At 43.7% G+C, this 16,689-nt stretch overlaps 1 protein-coding gene across 1 annotated transcript in view; it reads right to left on the reverse strand.

Moving 5' to 3' along the window:
- LOC134197125 (uncharacterized) overlaps positions 1-15,147 on the reverse strand; it is a 24,367-nt gene extending 9,220 nt beyond the window's left edge. Inside the window, exons 1-6 of the mRNA XM_062666384.1 lie at positions 15,001-15,147; positions 14,222-14,385; positions 8,000-8,243; positions 7,712-7,931; positions 725-1,071; positions 509-658 (exon numbers count right to left, since the gene is read on the reverse strand). Coding sequence (XP_062522368.1) covers positions 509-658; positions 725-1,071; positions 7,712-7,931; positions 8,000-8,243; positions 14,222-14,385; positions 15,001-15,147 — 1,272 coding nt within the window. The remainder of the gene's footprint in view (positions 1-508; positions 659-724; positions 1,072-7,711; positions 7,932-7,999; positions 8,244-14,221; positions 14,386-15,000) is intronic.
- Between the last annotated feature and the right edge of the window lie 1,542 nt (positions 15,148-16,689).

Below are 16,689 nucleotides of genomic sequence, written 5' to 3' on the forward strand. Positions count from 1 at the left end.
TAAAGCTGTTTTGTGCTACAGTAATAAACGCCTTTGCTTGAAACATTTACACAAAAATCTGTATGGAAGTTTGTTTAATTTAGCCATAGCCTTAGTTCTGGTAAACATATAGATTACTGCCCTTTTTGCTTAGTTGTCTATATCAGCCTCTCTTAATTTTCTGAAAATGATCCAGTATTTTGACCAGTTTAATTATACTAAATTTGAGACTTTGGGAGCACTTATGACACAACCTCGAATAAAAAAAATGTAGTAATATTTAAAGATCTAATGCAGAAATATGCATGAATGTTGTTTCAGCAATCTTTTCATAGATAATTATAAAACGTAAATTAATAAAACTAAAAAGCACATATCATAGTCCCATTTTCTGCTAAACCTAAAATTTAAGCCTTTGAAGTTACAGATTTTAGTACGGTTTCAATAAAACATCCTACAAGGTTTAAATAGCACAAAGTATACAAATTTCACATTTACAATATATCTCATACAAGTTCCTACGCCTCACCTGGGCCGCTTCTTCTGCAGATCGATTTCCGTCCAGCACGTAGATAAAACCACAAGCAACATTTTCCTGACACCTCTCTGTAATATCTTTAGAACCAAATGTCTCAGCATCGTCTTCTGTTACCCCTGGACTATCAACCAACGTAATGTTCTGAAATACGGTCACAACGGATTTAGAAAATCTAATTATTAATTATCCATTTGCTAAGCACTTTACTTTCAAAAACTCCATAGGCCATAAGATTTCCAATCGCGACAATTTACCATTGCAGTCAATGCTACGACCAGTTTCCGTTTTGTCAGTTGATGCTACTTGAAGTTGGTCATTGTGGATTTTTGCTTCAGAAAGCATTTTGTAGAATTTTTGCTTGTTCTCACGAGTAGTTAAATCAAACTGCTTCTCAATCTCTTTGTCATTGTCACATCGGTAATGAGCAACTGCCATTGCTATCTTGCCGTATTTAACCTCACAAAGCGTAGAGGTTGTAGCATTGTGGCTTGTGGGAAGGATTGATTCTCCAAGCAAAGCGTTAACCAAGGTTGTCTTGCCGGAAGAAGTACAACCTAAATAAGGAAATATGAATGTATTGTATTTTAAAAGGTGTGATTACTCAGAACCTTAAACCTTAGACTATATAAGATCAAAGCTTAGGATAATGCAGGAGTCTAAGTGAGTAAGCGAGCACGCCTAAATGCAGAGAAGAACGCACGAACGCATCATACCATAAAAAGACATATGCCAACGGACGACTGCATGCAAGCAACATTTTTCTCAAAATAGACAGACATTAATAAGAAATCTGAGATTGGATTATATAACGTTTTGTTAAGTCCAATTTTAATAGCGCTTAAATAGACCTGCTAACAATCTGCACATTTTCAAAATGCATGTATGTGCTTGCAAACTGTGTGCAGTTTTTAATTTTTGCGTTTACGTCAGCATCGTACAGAATAATGTTAGAGAGTAGGAGTTTGATCCTTGGATAAGAGGAGTATATTTCTCATGGTTATACCTCCTTCTTTTGCGCTGTTTGCATACTGCTAAGTAATACAAGTGTGACACAAATCTTCTACTGAGCTAAAGATTGCAGCTTTCTCATTTTCTGCTTTTACGTTGGCTTGTACACATTTACGAGTAATTATGAAATGCGGTTTAGCGCAGTTAGACAAAGTTGAATCCACCCAGGAACGTAGCGAGCGCATCGAAAAGAAATGCATATGCGTAACCATGCTGCCGAAACCGTGTCATTGCTCTCATAGCATCTGTGACAGCCAACGCAATTTTGCTTTTGTCCTTCGTTTTCGATGTAAGAGGACACGAAAGTCACTAGCGCCCTCAGTAAGCTCAAGTCTGTTATGGCTGAGACGGCCAGGGAAGCAGTTCGAACCGATTTGGCAGCTGTTTCGTCGCAACATCCTCAGCGTCAGTCGGATCGTGCTACGGAGAAGTAAGCAAGTTAAAACACACGCATTCGCATGTTGCGATGCTTTTCGTGCCTCTGGATTGATTGTACTCTGGCCCTATCTTTACCGTTTCTTGCTTTCTTCTCTTCTCCGCATGTGCAGCGACGCCAGAAAACTTGCTTTAATTTTATGGGCTGTCGACGACTGCGCTAGTCTGGTAATACATTTTTTGCTTTCTTTGTGGTCTTTTCCGTTGTTGGGTGGCTAAACGATATCTCCCGCCTGCCGTCACTTTCGGCGTTGGAGTGTTAATTGTGACGCCGCCTAACGGTACCTATCGGTATCTGAGGTGTAGAGCGTGACCGTCTCGCGCAGACGTGTAGAGTCTGCCACATGGCTTCCGAATGCTGTTTACGGGATGCTGGCACCTGGCGCGGGCACTTGAAACCTGCGAAGTGTCTTTGGCATGCCGTTTCTCAGCTGTTACTTCTTGTGTGGACCGATTGGCTTTTCTTCTGAAAGACGCTTCTTACATGCCGTTCTCAGGCGATATCTCCTGTATTAGCTATCCGCGTGGTCAGCTGGAAGAACTCAGTAACAGTTTTAGGACGGCAACATAGCGTCACCTCTTCGTCGGTCAATCCAGAACTTTGACGGATTAGCTAGTTAAGATGCGCTTAACCAGTAGCCATGTTAAGGTATTGGTCATAACTGCACGCCACTTGCTTGTCGTGTTCTCTGCATGTCGGTTCGTGAGTCCACATCGCCTGGTCCACGCTCTCGTCTACCTGGTCCTTGGGACCGTCGGCTGAGCAAGTCCTACAGGTTACTTATAGTAGTAAGGGAATCTGGTAAATACTGACGTTGCCGACTGTCTTGTTCCTTTTTTTAATTCCCTGCTGTCTTTCACACTTTAATAGCGCCTCATGCCGATGACTGTGGCGGTTTTGCTCGCGGCTGTCGCTTGAGCGCGGTCCCTCTTACGGGCTTCTACTCAGCGCTGTAAGCTTCCTGTCTTGCGTTGTGTCAGTAGCATCTGTGTGTGGCAGCGCTAATAGGCTAATGTGCGTCTGCATAAGTAACGGCGCACCCACGGTGCTGAAGTATTGACGCCGAGGCATTGTCGATATTTTAGGTCAAAGTTTGGTAGCTCTGCCTGATACGCCAGCGCTCCAAGAGGTCACCCTAATCAGCCAGGGAGAGACTTTGGAATCACTTTGCGGCACTCAAGTGCCATATTTGTTTGAATTTGGGTCATGTATCGTTGGTGAAGGCACGGTATTCATTCCGGTACGCGTCGTTCGCCAGATCCAAGCACTGAAATACGTGGACTTTGCCGAACTCTTACCTGATTACTCAGAGATGCTCAAGCGTATGCAAAGTTCACAAGCAGGGCAAGGTGAAGCGCCCAGCCTTTGTCTTCTCCGTCAGATAATGGGCGTACCAACCTGGCTGCAGTGTTTTGCTGTGTAAGCAGCCGTTCTCCTACAGCGCCAAAAAAGCTGAGCGCTCAATCTCTTGGGATACTTGCGGCTAGTCGTGCACGAGGCGCAGTGCCACAGCGGGACGGGTTGGCTCCTCTATTATGCAAGGTTCCGGCAGCCAGCGGCGGCCCATCACTCGCTCTCGTACACTCAGCTCCACCCCTCGCTGTATGCGTCAACAATTCTGGCCATGGACAAGGCACGCTCTTCCCGCTGCCGACACTGCCTGGAGGCCGACCACCCTGACGCATCGTGTGCTTTGGAGCCAGAGACATCTCTGCAGCAGCTGCTTCTCACAGCAGCTGCTCCCTGTCCAAGCTAACCAGTAGTCGAGGTAGTACGAACTCACAGGACAATCGGGATATGAAAGGATCTGCCAGTCAAAGCCTGTCTGCTTTAACTACAATTATTCTTCCTGCAGCGGCTTCCGGACGTCAACTTCCATCCAGTGTGCTTGCAATTTCGACGCTCTCACAAGCTCCCAGAGTGCTCGAAACCATCTTCAAGCTTATCCGCTCCCAAAAGCCCGAAGAGGTCTGGCGGTGAGCAGGCTGCAACCTCAATGGGGAGAGCAGCTCGGCAGTAGTAGGTTAGCCACGCCCCAGCGCGATAGTGGACTTTGTTTATGGGGTAGCGTACTATCGAATGTGCGTTCTGTTATGTAGAGTTGTTTTGGGTACAATTATTCCTGCTGTTCAGTAGAAAATAGAAATGTTTTACATGTTTGACCGCATCTCTTAGTCGTACAGCCCGAGTTGTCTCCAGCTTTTCTCTTGACGCTGCAGTAGTTAAAATGTCGTATATATCACTCTACGCTCACGTGTATGCCACACTTGTCAGCCCTGGATTGCAACCTGCATTGCAGTCGGTACCCCTACTTGCCTGACCTCTTGGCCATCGACAGCTGTCGTCCTTCTGGTCGTGGACCGCGGCCAGACTCAGTGTCTTCCGTCTCACCACTAGAGGTGGTAGCATGGCGTCGGGAGCTCGCGTCTCACGCGGACCAGTCCTTTGCTAAATACATACTGGATGGTCTAAGAGATGGTTTCAGTATTGGCTTCACCTACGGCAATGCCAACTGCAAATCAGCGAAACAAAACAAGCAATCGGCTAGTTCGAACTCGTCGGTCGTCGACAGATACCTCAGAGCTGAGCTTGCAACATCGCGTGTGTTCGGTCTAGTGGATCCTAGCGTGTCCATAGTCCAGGTAAGCCCGATTGGTTTAGTACCTAAGAACCACCTACCTGGGCGCTGGCGCCTTATCATTGAAATCTGCTCACCTCGTCTGGCTAGCGTCAACGAAGGCATCGCGACGTACATGAGCTCTCTGTCCTATGTCGTGTCGATGAGGCAGCGCGGCGTCTCTTGCAGCTGGGACCTGGAGCGCTGATGGCTAAGATCGGCATAGAGAGTGCCTACCGCCAAATACCGGTACACCCAGATAACCGCCACTTGTTGTGCGTGCGCTGTAAGGGCGTGGTCTAACTTGATCGTGCTCTCCCCTTCAGTCTTCGCTCGGCGCCCAAGATATTCTCGGCCGTGGTAGACGCTCTTCTCTGTATCATGTATTGCAGAGGAATCACTTCCTGTATTCACTAGCTGGACTATTTCCTCTTTTTAGAGCGGCGAACTCCACCGAGTGCACCGAGAACTTGGCTACAGCGCTTCGCACGTGCAACTGCTTAGGGGTTCCAGTAGCCGCTAAAAAGCTGGAAGGGCTGTTATCGTGCCTTCAGTTTATGGGGCTGCAAATAAATTCGGATTCAGGTACGATATGCCTGCCGCAAGCAATGCTACAACGAACCTGTCGAATGGTTAGCGATTGACTTGTTTGTCGCTCTTGCACCAAGAGAAAGCTGAAGTCGTTGGTTGGAACCCTGCAGCACACTAAGTCTGTAGTCAAGGCCGGCAGATTTTTCCTTCGCTACCTTATCGACTTATCTTGCCGCGTCAAGCGCCTACACTACTGGGTTCGGATGAAGCGCACGCGCGAGCATTTATACTGTGTTGGGATACCTTCCTGGTCCGGTGGAATGGCACATGCTTTCTACCTACTCTTGTCTCGCAACCCCATCTCTGCATATGCGTTAGGACGCCTCTGGTCTGTGGAGTGTGGGGTTGCCTAGCGCGAGCACTGGCTGCAATGGGAATGGTCTATAGCGTGGCATGACTGCACTATCGCAGCAAACAAGTGCGTGCCAGTTCTTCTCGCTAGCGTCGCTTGGATTAGTCAATGGCACGGCGAGTGCATTCAGTTTCGGTGCAACAATACCAATGTTGTGTCCGCTTTGCGTAACCACTCCTGTCACGACAAGCTAATGATGCACCTGCTGAGGTTTCTCACGTTTGTTGCAGCCCATTTTCATTTATTTGGCAGACCATACGTATTCTGGTGAAATCTAATCACATAGCGGATGCCCTGTCTCGTAATAACCCACAACTGCCTACGTTTTTCAGCAACAGCTACGTTTAGCCCCGGATCAAGTCAGAGTGCAATTCCGAGCGCTCTTGCAACCGTCGGACATCATATAGAGGTCTAGGCTAGTCTACTCTTTTTGTCCGGCTTAGCTCCGGCTACTCTGAGGTCGTATGCTACCGGTCAATCTCGGTACAGAAGAATCTGCCAAAGACTCTCAATTCTTTTACTGCCTACATCCGAGCGTACTCTGTGTCTTTTCGCTGCGGCTCTTACAGAACAGCAACTTACGCACAAGACCACCAAATGCTACTTATCTGCCGTGCGTCGCCTAGATAATCAATATGGCCATGAACACCCGTTTTCATCTGCTTTTCCCAAACTAACATCTGTCCTGCATGGAGTGCGCCGCACATTGGGTGAAGGCCACACTCGTCAACGTCTTTCGATCACACCGATGAGGCTGCGCGCGATCAAGACCGTCTGGTCTCAACAGCCTTGTAGCTACGATACGGTTATGCTCTGGGCAGACTGCTGCACGGGTTTCTTCGGTTTTCTAAGGGCGGGCGAATTCACCGTGTCGTCGTTGTCGGTCTTCGGCTGTGCATCTTACTTCACACCTCGGGATATTATGACCTACTCTCACGAGAAGCCAACACTTGTGCGTCTGCACCTCGAGCAGTCAAAGACTGACCCTTTCAGCCGCAGTGCCGATGTATATCTTGGACGGAGCGCCAATGACTTCTGCCCGGTATCATCGCTCTTGGCAGACACGGCTGTCAGGGGTAATCGTTTGGGGCCGCGGTTCATCTTCAGCGACAGCTGTCCTCTATCCCGCGTCAGACTGATGCAAAAGGTGCAGTGGGCGTTGTCGTCAGCAAGGCTAGATTGCTCAAGGTTTACTAGCCACAGTTTCCGAATCGGTACCGCTACTACTGCCAATGCCCGTGGCATAGACAAACTCTGCTATTAAAGTGTTGGAAAGGTGGAAAAGCAAGGCGTTCGTGGCGTACATAAGTTGCCTGCTAGGCATCTTGCATGGTCGTCAAAAAATTAGCCTCCTAGTGTGTGTCATTACCGCTGTATACTTATAAGATAATGTAGAGAACATATGGAGAATGGCGTAAGGATGTAGGATCTTTGTGCAGAAACCACCTGGGCGCTCGCTAGATACTCCTTTTTTTCGTGCATGCTTCTTGAGGGCTCGCTCCTCTTTGCTACCTGCTGTCTCTCCTGTAGGACAGTCACCCAACCGATATTGATCGGCAGACTAGACTACAGTCTCAAGTCTGGTTAGCGTACTTGGACCGAAGGTTTGATCAAAGAACAAACCTATTTGAGTCGGGATCCGGGCCTAAAAGTACCCGTTCCTGAAACACAAAACAAAAGCAAGTTGCGCATGCGCAGAGGCCGGGGTATCAAAACTCGCGCCACGGCCACACTTTCCAACTAGGCAGGTGTGGTGCCGTGCAGAAACATCTCAACGAGTGAAGGTAAAGAGTCCAATGCGGTTTACACAGTTAGACAGAGTTGACTCCACAACAAGAACGTAGCGCGCGCATCGAAAAGAAGTGTTTATGCGTAGCCTTGCCGCCGCAACCGTGTCATTGCGTTCGTAGCCTCCGTGACAGCCAACGCAATTTTGCTTTCCCCTTCCCCTCTCCATCTCGTCTCCGTTGGTTATCCAACGTGAAAGGCCGAGAGCCGAGATCCGGGCGTAATAGTACCCGTCACTTAAAACACAGAACCAGAAGTAAATGACGCATGCGAAAGGACCGGGGTCTCGACCCTCGCACCACGGCTACACTTTCCTACCAGGCAGGTGTGGTGTCGTGCGGAAACATCTCAACGAGCGAAGGTATGGAGTAAAAGCAACACTATGCCACAAAACAGGATTACCTGCAATTAGGAGCACTGGCTTTTTAAGGCACTCCCTTCTGATTTCTTCAAAGTCTTGTTTGGTCAACCAACTGTCTGTGCTTTCTGTCAATTTGAGATGTTTAAACCACCGATATGCATGATCTGAATTGACAAGACTTTCGATCTCGTGAACTAGCTGTAAGAAGTCATCTTTTGTGGAAGCGAATTGTTGAAGTAGCGATGGAGCAACGGCAATGGGCTAACCAATAATAGAAACCTTGATTACTAACGCCAGAAATGTATATAAGTCACATTTTAGAAGCTTACAGGAGGTAATAGTGTAGTCAAATTCAGTAAGTTCCCTCGATGTTGAAGGAGTGCAATCTTTGCCTCCAATACAGTCTCGAATTTTTCATCACCATTGAGACCTTCGTCATTACACCATGAAGCTGCTTGTACTGAGTCTGCACAAAGGAGAATTTCTTGTATAGTAGGTGTTCTAGATGATGCAACAGCAGACGGATTTTTTGGAACGTCGTTTCCGGAGATTGACGATAACCTTTGAGACATGCTAAAACAACAAAAAATCAGTGACGAACGCCGTGTTCTATGCACAACAGATTTGACTTAACTAAACAGGTATGCATAGGCAAGTCATGGCGAAGTTCTCTACTTGTAATACGGATAGTATAGTCTGTTTGCTAACAGAAATAGCTGCGGCTTTTACTTTCAGATAACAAAACTATTGCAGAGCCTGTCATGATCAGCTAAGATAGCAAACTTGCATGGCGGTCGTCAAGGCACGAGCTCAGCTCTCAGGCCAGGCGGAGGAAATCCAAACTGTTGCGGCTTAACGCACAATAGAATTAGGGCGCGGTTACCGTGGACGTTGCAGAAATCAATAGCAAACTTATGACTGCGTTTAGACGTGGACCAAGCAATTCCTCGGGAACTCAAACCCCAAAGACCAGTAAAATTACTAGTTTTTGAAACAACTTTTTTTGAGTTTTTAATAACGACCACGGTCGTACCACCGTATACTAGACGTTATGCTATAAGCGTTTCGGCGTAGCCGTTTCGCTGGCCGTTCATAGCACTATAATTTGGTCAAAAATTGGATAAACCGTACAAATCCTCTACGACTTTGTGACTATAGAACTAGAAATGTTGGGTTATTCATACGTATATATTGCGCCAGCCAGTCTAATTGTGCAGCTACATCATAATTATCTCTGCAGTCAATAAAATCTAGTTTTTCTCTACATAGCGTATTGCTATGCTGCTAAAGCAAAGATATAACGTCATCAGACAACGGATAGGTTTGTCACCGACTACCACGTCAACTGTAATTAGAGTTTATGACTTCCATTAGCGGTTTTTATTAACTAATCAACTAACTGAACACGTTCATGTGCACCGCTAGTCTAAAATGAACATTTAGGAAAACTAATAACATGTCAAACTTGTCATCACTCTTTCGTAACTATAAAGTCAAAGCGAATGCTCATCTACATGATCTGTAATCGTCTCCTTAAGAGCTGTCAAAAAGTGAGTATTTTACTCTGCTACGCTCACGTATTCAGAATATCTCGTTCCCCTCACGGTTTCTCAGTGTTTGGATATGAGTTACATGTCATCGGAAAGTGTGCTCTCCATGCATGATAATCATAACTCTTCTACTAAGGTAGATAATTAAGAATTAGAGCAAAATACAGAAGTCATGAAAGTTGCTGGCATTAGAGAACATTGACGATACGCTGGTGATAACGTTTTGTAAACCGTCAAAATGACAAAACTGCTCACTAACACGAGAAGACTGCAGTTAAAACAAGAACATCGCTACAATCGCTTTAATTTAATGTTTAATGTCATAGTACATTCTGGTGCTTTCTGCTTTCCCACCGGCATACAAATGTTACAATAGTAGATAAGCCACCTACAGCGGCACGATTGGGTCCATATCTAACAGTTGATATCGATGTAATCTATACTTTTCTCTTCCCACATACACTGAGCACCGCTGAAATACGAACGGCTCTGCGGTCTGGTTTTGTTGCAACTCTTGGCAAAGCTCTACGAGAAGTCTTCTGGCTAACCGTTGATCGCAGTCATAATTACATCTTTTAGTTTCTAAGAATAGATGCACCTCGTCTTGATCAGCACATTACACTAGCGCACCTGCGGGGCTGTCGCTCTGGCAGGACGTGCACAATTTCTGGTCTATATAGTAACGAATTCAGAAGTCACTTCAGAGAATTTAACCTAATTTGTAATAGGATGTGAATCGGTTAAAGAAGATGAAGTCAAACGGCTGGCATTAGCAACATTCTAAAGACATTGAGAAATAGAAACAAACTAGAGGAAATAGTATGGCAGTTTCAAAAGACCATATTAATCAGTGTCAGCTAATCGTAGTGTGGCTAACTTAGTTCAATGCCCTTTTAAAAATGGAAACACAGCGGGAAGGCATCCTCTCTACAGTTTTCCTGATTCGGTGAATTAACTAAACCCAAACTTCAACTAGATAATTTAGAATTAGAGCAGAAATCAAGTTGCTGGAATTGGAAACCTGTGAGGTTGCGACGATGATAACGTTTTGTAAACCGTCAAAATATCGAAAGCCGCTCAAGAATACGTAGGGACTCTAAGTACAACGAGCACATCGCTACAAGCGCTCTTTTTAACGTGAGGCAACTGCATTAGCACGCTCTTAGCGGCAGTTACTTTCAAACACATATTATCAACTGTCTATTCCGTGTAAGTGGAAACTCGAAAGTGAGTAATGAAGCAGAGGTCACATCAGGTGTGCTCATTAGAGCACTAAAAGCTGCTCTAGTTGGACCATGTTACACCTATTATCTTAAATGCTTCCATTTGTTGATCCGTTGGTCTTAATACGCAAAATAATTATCCTTCCGTTTGCTTTGTAGAAAGAACTTAAGATAATTTAATAAACAGAAATGCTAGACCTATTGGTTTCTAACAATACTGACATTATTACGAAAGTACAAAAAACAGCGGAGATATTAAATAATTTCAAAGTTTACACATATGACGACAGACAGTAGGTCTCCTGGCATATTGAAAAACGATGTAGTTCACAGTAAATTGTGGTACTTTCTGCTTTTTGTGGGTACACAAATGTTACAATAATTGATGAGCCACTTACAATGGCGCAATTGTATTCATATCTAAATATTGATCTCGATGTAATCTCTCTATGTATACATACACTGAACACCGCTGAAATGCGATCGTCTCGTCTCTGTCTTGTTGCGTTGCATCTCTTAGCGAAGCTCTACAAGTGTAGCCTGCTGGCTAACAGTTGATCACGATGTCAACCGCGTTTTCTTGTTTTAAAGAGTGCATGCACCTCGCCATGATCAGGGCATTACAATAACGCACCTGTGAGAGTTGTTGTCGCCCGACCAAGGCACAACTCCAGGTGCCTGTAGTAATGAATTCAGTAGTCACTTGAGAAACATTCTCTGCCTCTCTTTAGAATTACACTCTTGTAGCTAATAGATGATGAGAATGGGACAACAAGTCAAGCGATTAGCATGAGAAACCTTTGACAATACATGCGTGTATTATCGCTAGAAATAACGTTTTTATTAAAACCGAGAAAATGTCGTAAGCAGCTCACCAACACCTGTATAGACTGTGTTTGCACCAAGCCCTTTTTGCAAATGGTCATGACTGCAACCGTTTTAGACGCTGTTAGCAAGCATGCAGATAGTTCATTACGTTCACATACATTTTCTAGCTTACGAGAAATGCCACAGTAAACTCTAATGCCTAATACTCTCTTCGTGGGTACAATAGTCAGTGCACGATAAATTTCAAAGACTATATGTCTATAGAAAATTTTCTATAGAGATTCATGCGGCGTTATACAGGTTTAGTAATTCTGACGTCTTCTATTTGCAAAGTCCGTTTGAACATGCCCAGGTAAGAATAGAGAAATAATAGCGACAGCGTCCACGCAAGTTAGGCTATGCAAACCCATCTCTACGTGTGCTGATCTCACATGAACACGAACGCCGTTCTTTGGCTGTACCACTAAAACCAATTATAGTTTGACAAGATTAAGGTAAGCTGGCCGGCGCAAACACTAACGATCAGCAATCCCAACGCCAAAGGTACGGTCCAGACTCCAAACACATGCACCCTTTATTTTTAGCTTCTCCAACTTTTGATCAAGCGGCGAAAACGATTATATGTTAAAGTCTAGAAAGTAATACTGCCTATAGCACTACTCACCTTCAATCAACTGTTGGTTGCAGCCTGCTACGGGGTCGACAGAAGAATGAGAGTAGTTGAGTGGGTGGTGTGTGATAGATGACGCTGGAACCTGGCACGGCAGTAGATTGTTATCGCGACACACCTAGAATGTAATTCAATATCCTGTTGATATGCAAACGATCGAGTCCAACGGTTAGCAAGAATAGTAAGTGGCGCCATACAAGTTGGTCGTAATCAACCGCTTTCTCGTTCCCTCTCTAAACAGCAACAGCAGCTTTAAGCTGTTGGATTACTTAAATAAATACGTATAATTGCAGATTGGTACTGCCCTAGCAGGAATGCGGGCACTAGCGGTGTGGTTGTTTGTTATCGAGCTCACACTCAAGACGCACGCGCCTATAGCTGCTAATTACTCTAACCACATACAATTCCCACGAAAAGCCACAAATCGCAAGTCCAAAGCTATGCGTGCAGTTTGTGAAGACACATTTGTTTACAAAAAATGATGACACCCTTATGAGGTGGCTCTTAGCTATACAACTACATGACGTGCTTTGTGTCTAGAAGTTGGATGGACAGCAATAATTGTCGTTGTCGTCGAGCTCAAATTTGCTATACTCTATACATCAGGAAACAGAAACATATTAGAGGAAGAAGTGGGCCAGTTGAAAAAACCCAGGATACTGAAATCTTTTGTAGTAACAGCAAGTCCCAGTGTGACCAACCTAATTAAAGTTCAATGTATTTTTGAAAATGGAAACACAACCTGACGTGCACTACGTGCATGTACATGTAAAACGCTTGCTATTTAAAGCGAGAAATTATCGATAGACACTTGTTCCATCCAGTTTCATGTGCGGGCGTATACCTGCAGCTGTTCCCTACCTCTATTCGATAAATCGATCCACTCTACATTTTTGTTTCCAAAATTTTTTTGGTTGCTTCGCATAACTTAAAATCTCGTTTTGCGCGCAAAGCTACGGTGCGTCCGAAGCAATCTGCACAGTCGACTGACGCTTTCGGCTATTGGTGTTCGGCTAGCTAACATCCTACTGTAAATAGATGTGCAGAAACAGTGTACTGCGCTTGTACGTCAAGTCAGCTCGAGTCTGTCACAGTGCAGTGGTCGATCTAGCCATGCAGACTAATTAGCTGCATGGATCTGCATCTAGGTGTCAATACTGGAAATGCACTCTATTTGTCAATGCTTAACTATAGGAGTAGTGCTGTATGTACACGTACAATAATTTGCCTCGTTGTCTCTAGATACAGTAAACTGTACACCACCTAGACTCTATAGAATGGAGCTCGTGCATGGTCGAGGTACATCACATTCTTCTAATTATTTTGAAACGTCCCATGTGCCACAAGCAACGCAATGGAATGGACTGTACGTGTGGAGATGCCAAGAGATCTGTCACAGCAAACGTGTAACCACTGGACTATGTAAGGACTGTGCAATTAATAACGTCCATGTTCTAATTCTTGTTATCTTGCAAAAGTATAAGTGTTATTTAGTTGACTTGTTTTTGAGTTTGGTAATTAATTAACGTAGTGATGTATACACTAAAGAGTGAGTTAAGAAATTTCTGAATAATAATTATTAGTGATGTATACTCTAAAGGTGTGATGTAAAAAGTGTCTGAATGATAACTATTTACATATATCTTAATTACTCACTTTCCTAGTGTATACATTACTAAAAAAGAAATCAACTACATAACACCTTTACTTCTAAACTGCAATATGATTTTGTTATTTGTATTAGATAATAATCTTAGTATTACAGGCAACCAAGTTAATGTTTATACAGATTTCATGAAAAGTGAACTTTAAGGTGAAGGAATCTCTTTTAGACAAACTTAAGTAAAATCTAGTTTTCAAATACGTTAATTTGGTTATTGCAAAACACAGATGTAAAAATTGACATCTATCTAGTGACCTAGATATCACAGCTTGGATGCACGTACACAGAGCTACTACAGTAGTCAGTCTTCTAGTCAACAGAAATAGCAGCTAGTTTTTGTTGAGTTGCGTTTGCTGATAGTCGATCATCAGGGTGTGATGACCAGCAGGCTCTTGCGACATCTGCCCACATCTTAGCTTTAGCCTGAGACACAGTAGCTAGCTGCGGTTGCTGATAGCTCTAAGAGGTAAGATTTGTTTGCCCTGGTCGATGTTGGTTCTTTTCACGAATAAATTGTCCACCACCTGGACGGAGCTCACCATTCTCTACATACTCCAAGAAATTGCAGTGTAAGTCCTGTGACTTCATGCGCTCATCGTTTGTTCCATAGCTCCCACATGATAATTCCAAAAATGAACATATGTGCTTCTTCTGTGTACGGCTTGTTGCCAAATATTTTGTGTGCCATGTACCACAGTGTTTCACAAAGTGTAGGCTTCACTTGTTGGATTGGCTTTGCCATTTCCATGTCTGTAAGACGCACTTTCCTCTGGTATGTAATCTAAAGAAAGCACAATATACTAAGACAACAATCATGCTGCTTACAATAGGATATATTGCAATTGATATTGCTTACCAGCACGTTTTTAGGTTTTATATATCATTGAATAATGCCATTGTCGTGTAGATAAGTAATCCCACTGAGCATATCCTGTGCAAGACTCTGAGCAATTGGAAAGCCACTTAGAGTGTATGGTTTATCATTGGCATCTTTCACCTTTCTGGTTTGTGATAATATTTTGATTGTTAAAATACCTACTGCACCAAGTAAGATGTACAGACAACGATATCAAAGTTGTGCTCTCTGTTGATGCAGCCCTCAATGCATCCCGTTCTTCCAACACCATTTGTATGGCCTCCTCTACTTCTCAAGATGGTGCCCATCTGTTGATTGTACATGCATAAGGACTATTCATGTGAAAGTTAGTTGTACATAGCGTTCTCTGTGCTTTCATAACATCTTCATCTAATGTGATTTTGTCCATTGCTGAAGGTCGTCTTTGTCTAGGCAGTCCAATACAGTCTGACCTAGCTTCACCTTTTTTAAATTGCATTACGTCTTCTGCATCAAGAGCTGCCAGCTGTTTAAATGGTAATGATGATATATCTCATTTACAAAAGCTCTCACAAACCTCTTCTCGCTGCAGATAAGGTAAATCGTGTCTTTAAGAGTGTCAAATTTGGAATTGAGCTTGATTTTCACTTCTAATGAAGTCCCTACTTTTTCGAGATTTTCGTAGCATTTTTTATCACTTTCTTCCATTTGTCAACAGGTAATTTCAGCTGCCTGAGAGTTGATTGCAACTCTCCTTCAACAGAAAGCATAAATTCACAAGGTTTGCTGCATAAGTAAACGCAAAACTAACGAAATAAGGTTTAAAATAGGACTCTATCAACATACTGTATGGTTCTTATAATAAGGTTGTTTAGTGATCCAGGAAGCATTGTTGTAATAGCTTCACAAACTGCTTGTGATCGTGAGTTGCCTCGCGTGTTTACTACTGACATACTTCAGCCTGTTTTGAGTTGAGTGTTAACAGTTGATGACGCTTAAACATTGGCCACTGTTACTCGAGCTTTTGTGTAACAATACGTAAAAATTCGTCATTTGTCTTTTACGCAACCATATCCCACTTGTTCACAACAAAGATTGCGGACTGATGTGAAACTAAATGTTAACTTTTTCTTAAAAGCTTGCAGCAGATGACCAGCCTATTTACATAAAACATGCACTTGTAAAGAAACTTGCAAGCTACCAACATCATGTAACTAAAAGTTGTAGACAGACATATTTTAGCTGGGTCATTTTAGGGTTGGATGTAAATAGTACGTGTCTACATGTGTCTACTGGTACTACTGCTGAAAGGGATAGAAAAAGCGTGAATTCTCACAGCCGCTATAATCATGCTGCCTGATCGAAGGGCGTTTTTAGTCCCTCCACACGACAAAAATTAACATGCAAAAACACAAGTCGCTATAGCGGCACTCTGCATTCAAACAACACGCTAAAACAAGCAGCAACTGAATACGACTAGCGGACGGCGAAAGAGCGTCATAACTAAACAAATGCATGCCCATGCTTACGTCAGACTCACAAGATCACAAGACTAGATATAGAAAATTAGCGACAAGGCAGACGTTGATCGGTGAAGAAGTACAGTCTCACGGACAATTTGGCCACAAAACGTACGTCAACAAGACATTCGTTCAACGTCTACAGGTCGACGAACGAATATCTAATTAGTGTATGTTCCCAGGCATGACCGTAATCAACACAAGCGAAAGGAGTGGAATGTGATTGCGTGACATCTACCTATAGACCTCCTGCTATCGATAAGTCTTTATCCCCGTGATTCGTGGGGAGTGCAGAACAAGAATTCTATAAGCATTTCCCCAGACTATTTATCGCGGAAAGGATGTAGGCGGAGATGGTCTGCCTACGAGAGGCTAATATAGGAGAGCATGCGACGTTCTGTAGTTGCTTTGGGAGCACGTCTGAGCATTCAGTTGGCCTGAAAAAACTTTGCATGTGGATTTAAATATTGAAAGAGACTGCTGCCTGTCCGGTACTCATATTCAACCAACATTTAGAATTGATGTCAATCAAATTTAATGACATCCTCGTTTATCTAGACAAATTCTGTAAAAGATGGTGCCTGAATCGTTATAAGCAAACTCACATGACAATGGTTTGTTGGCGGCCACACTCTAAATCTTGCCAAGTCTGCTACAGCATATGCTCAGCAGAACAAAGAAGAATGGCTTTTAATTAATTAAGTTAAAATATAAGATATCGTAATCAGTA

The sequence above is a fragment of the Corticium candelabrum genome, chromosome 1 (assembly GCF_963422355.1).
Source record: "Corticium candelabrum chromosome 1, ooCorCand1.1, whole genome shotgun sequence".
NCBI classification, from domain to species: domain Eukaryota; kingdom Metazoa; phylum Porifera; class Homoscleromorpha; order Homosclerophorida; family Plakinidae; genus Corticium; species Corticium candelabrum.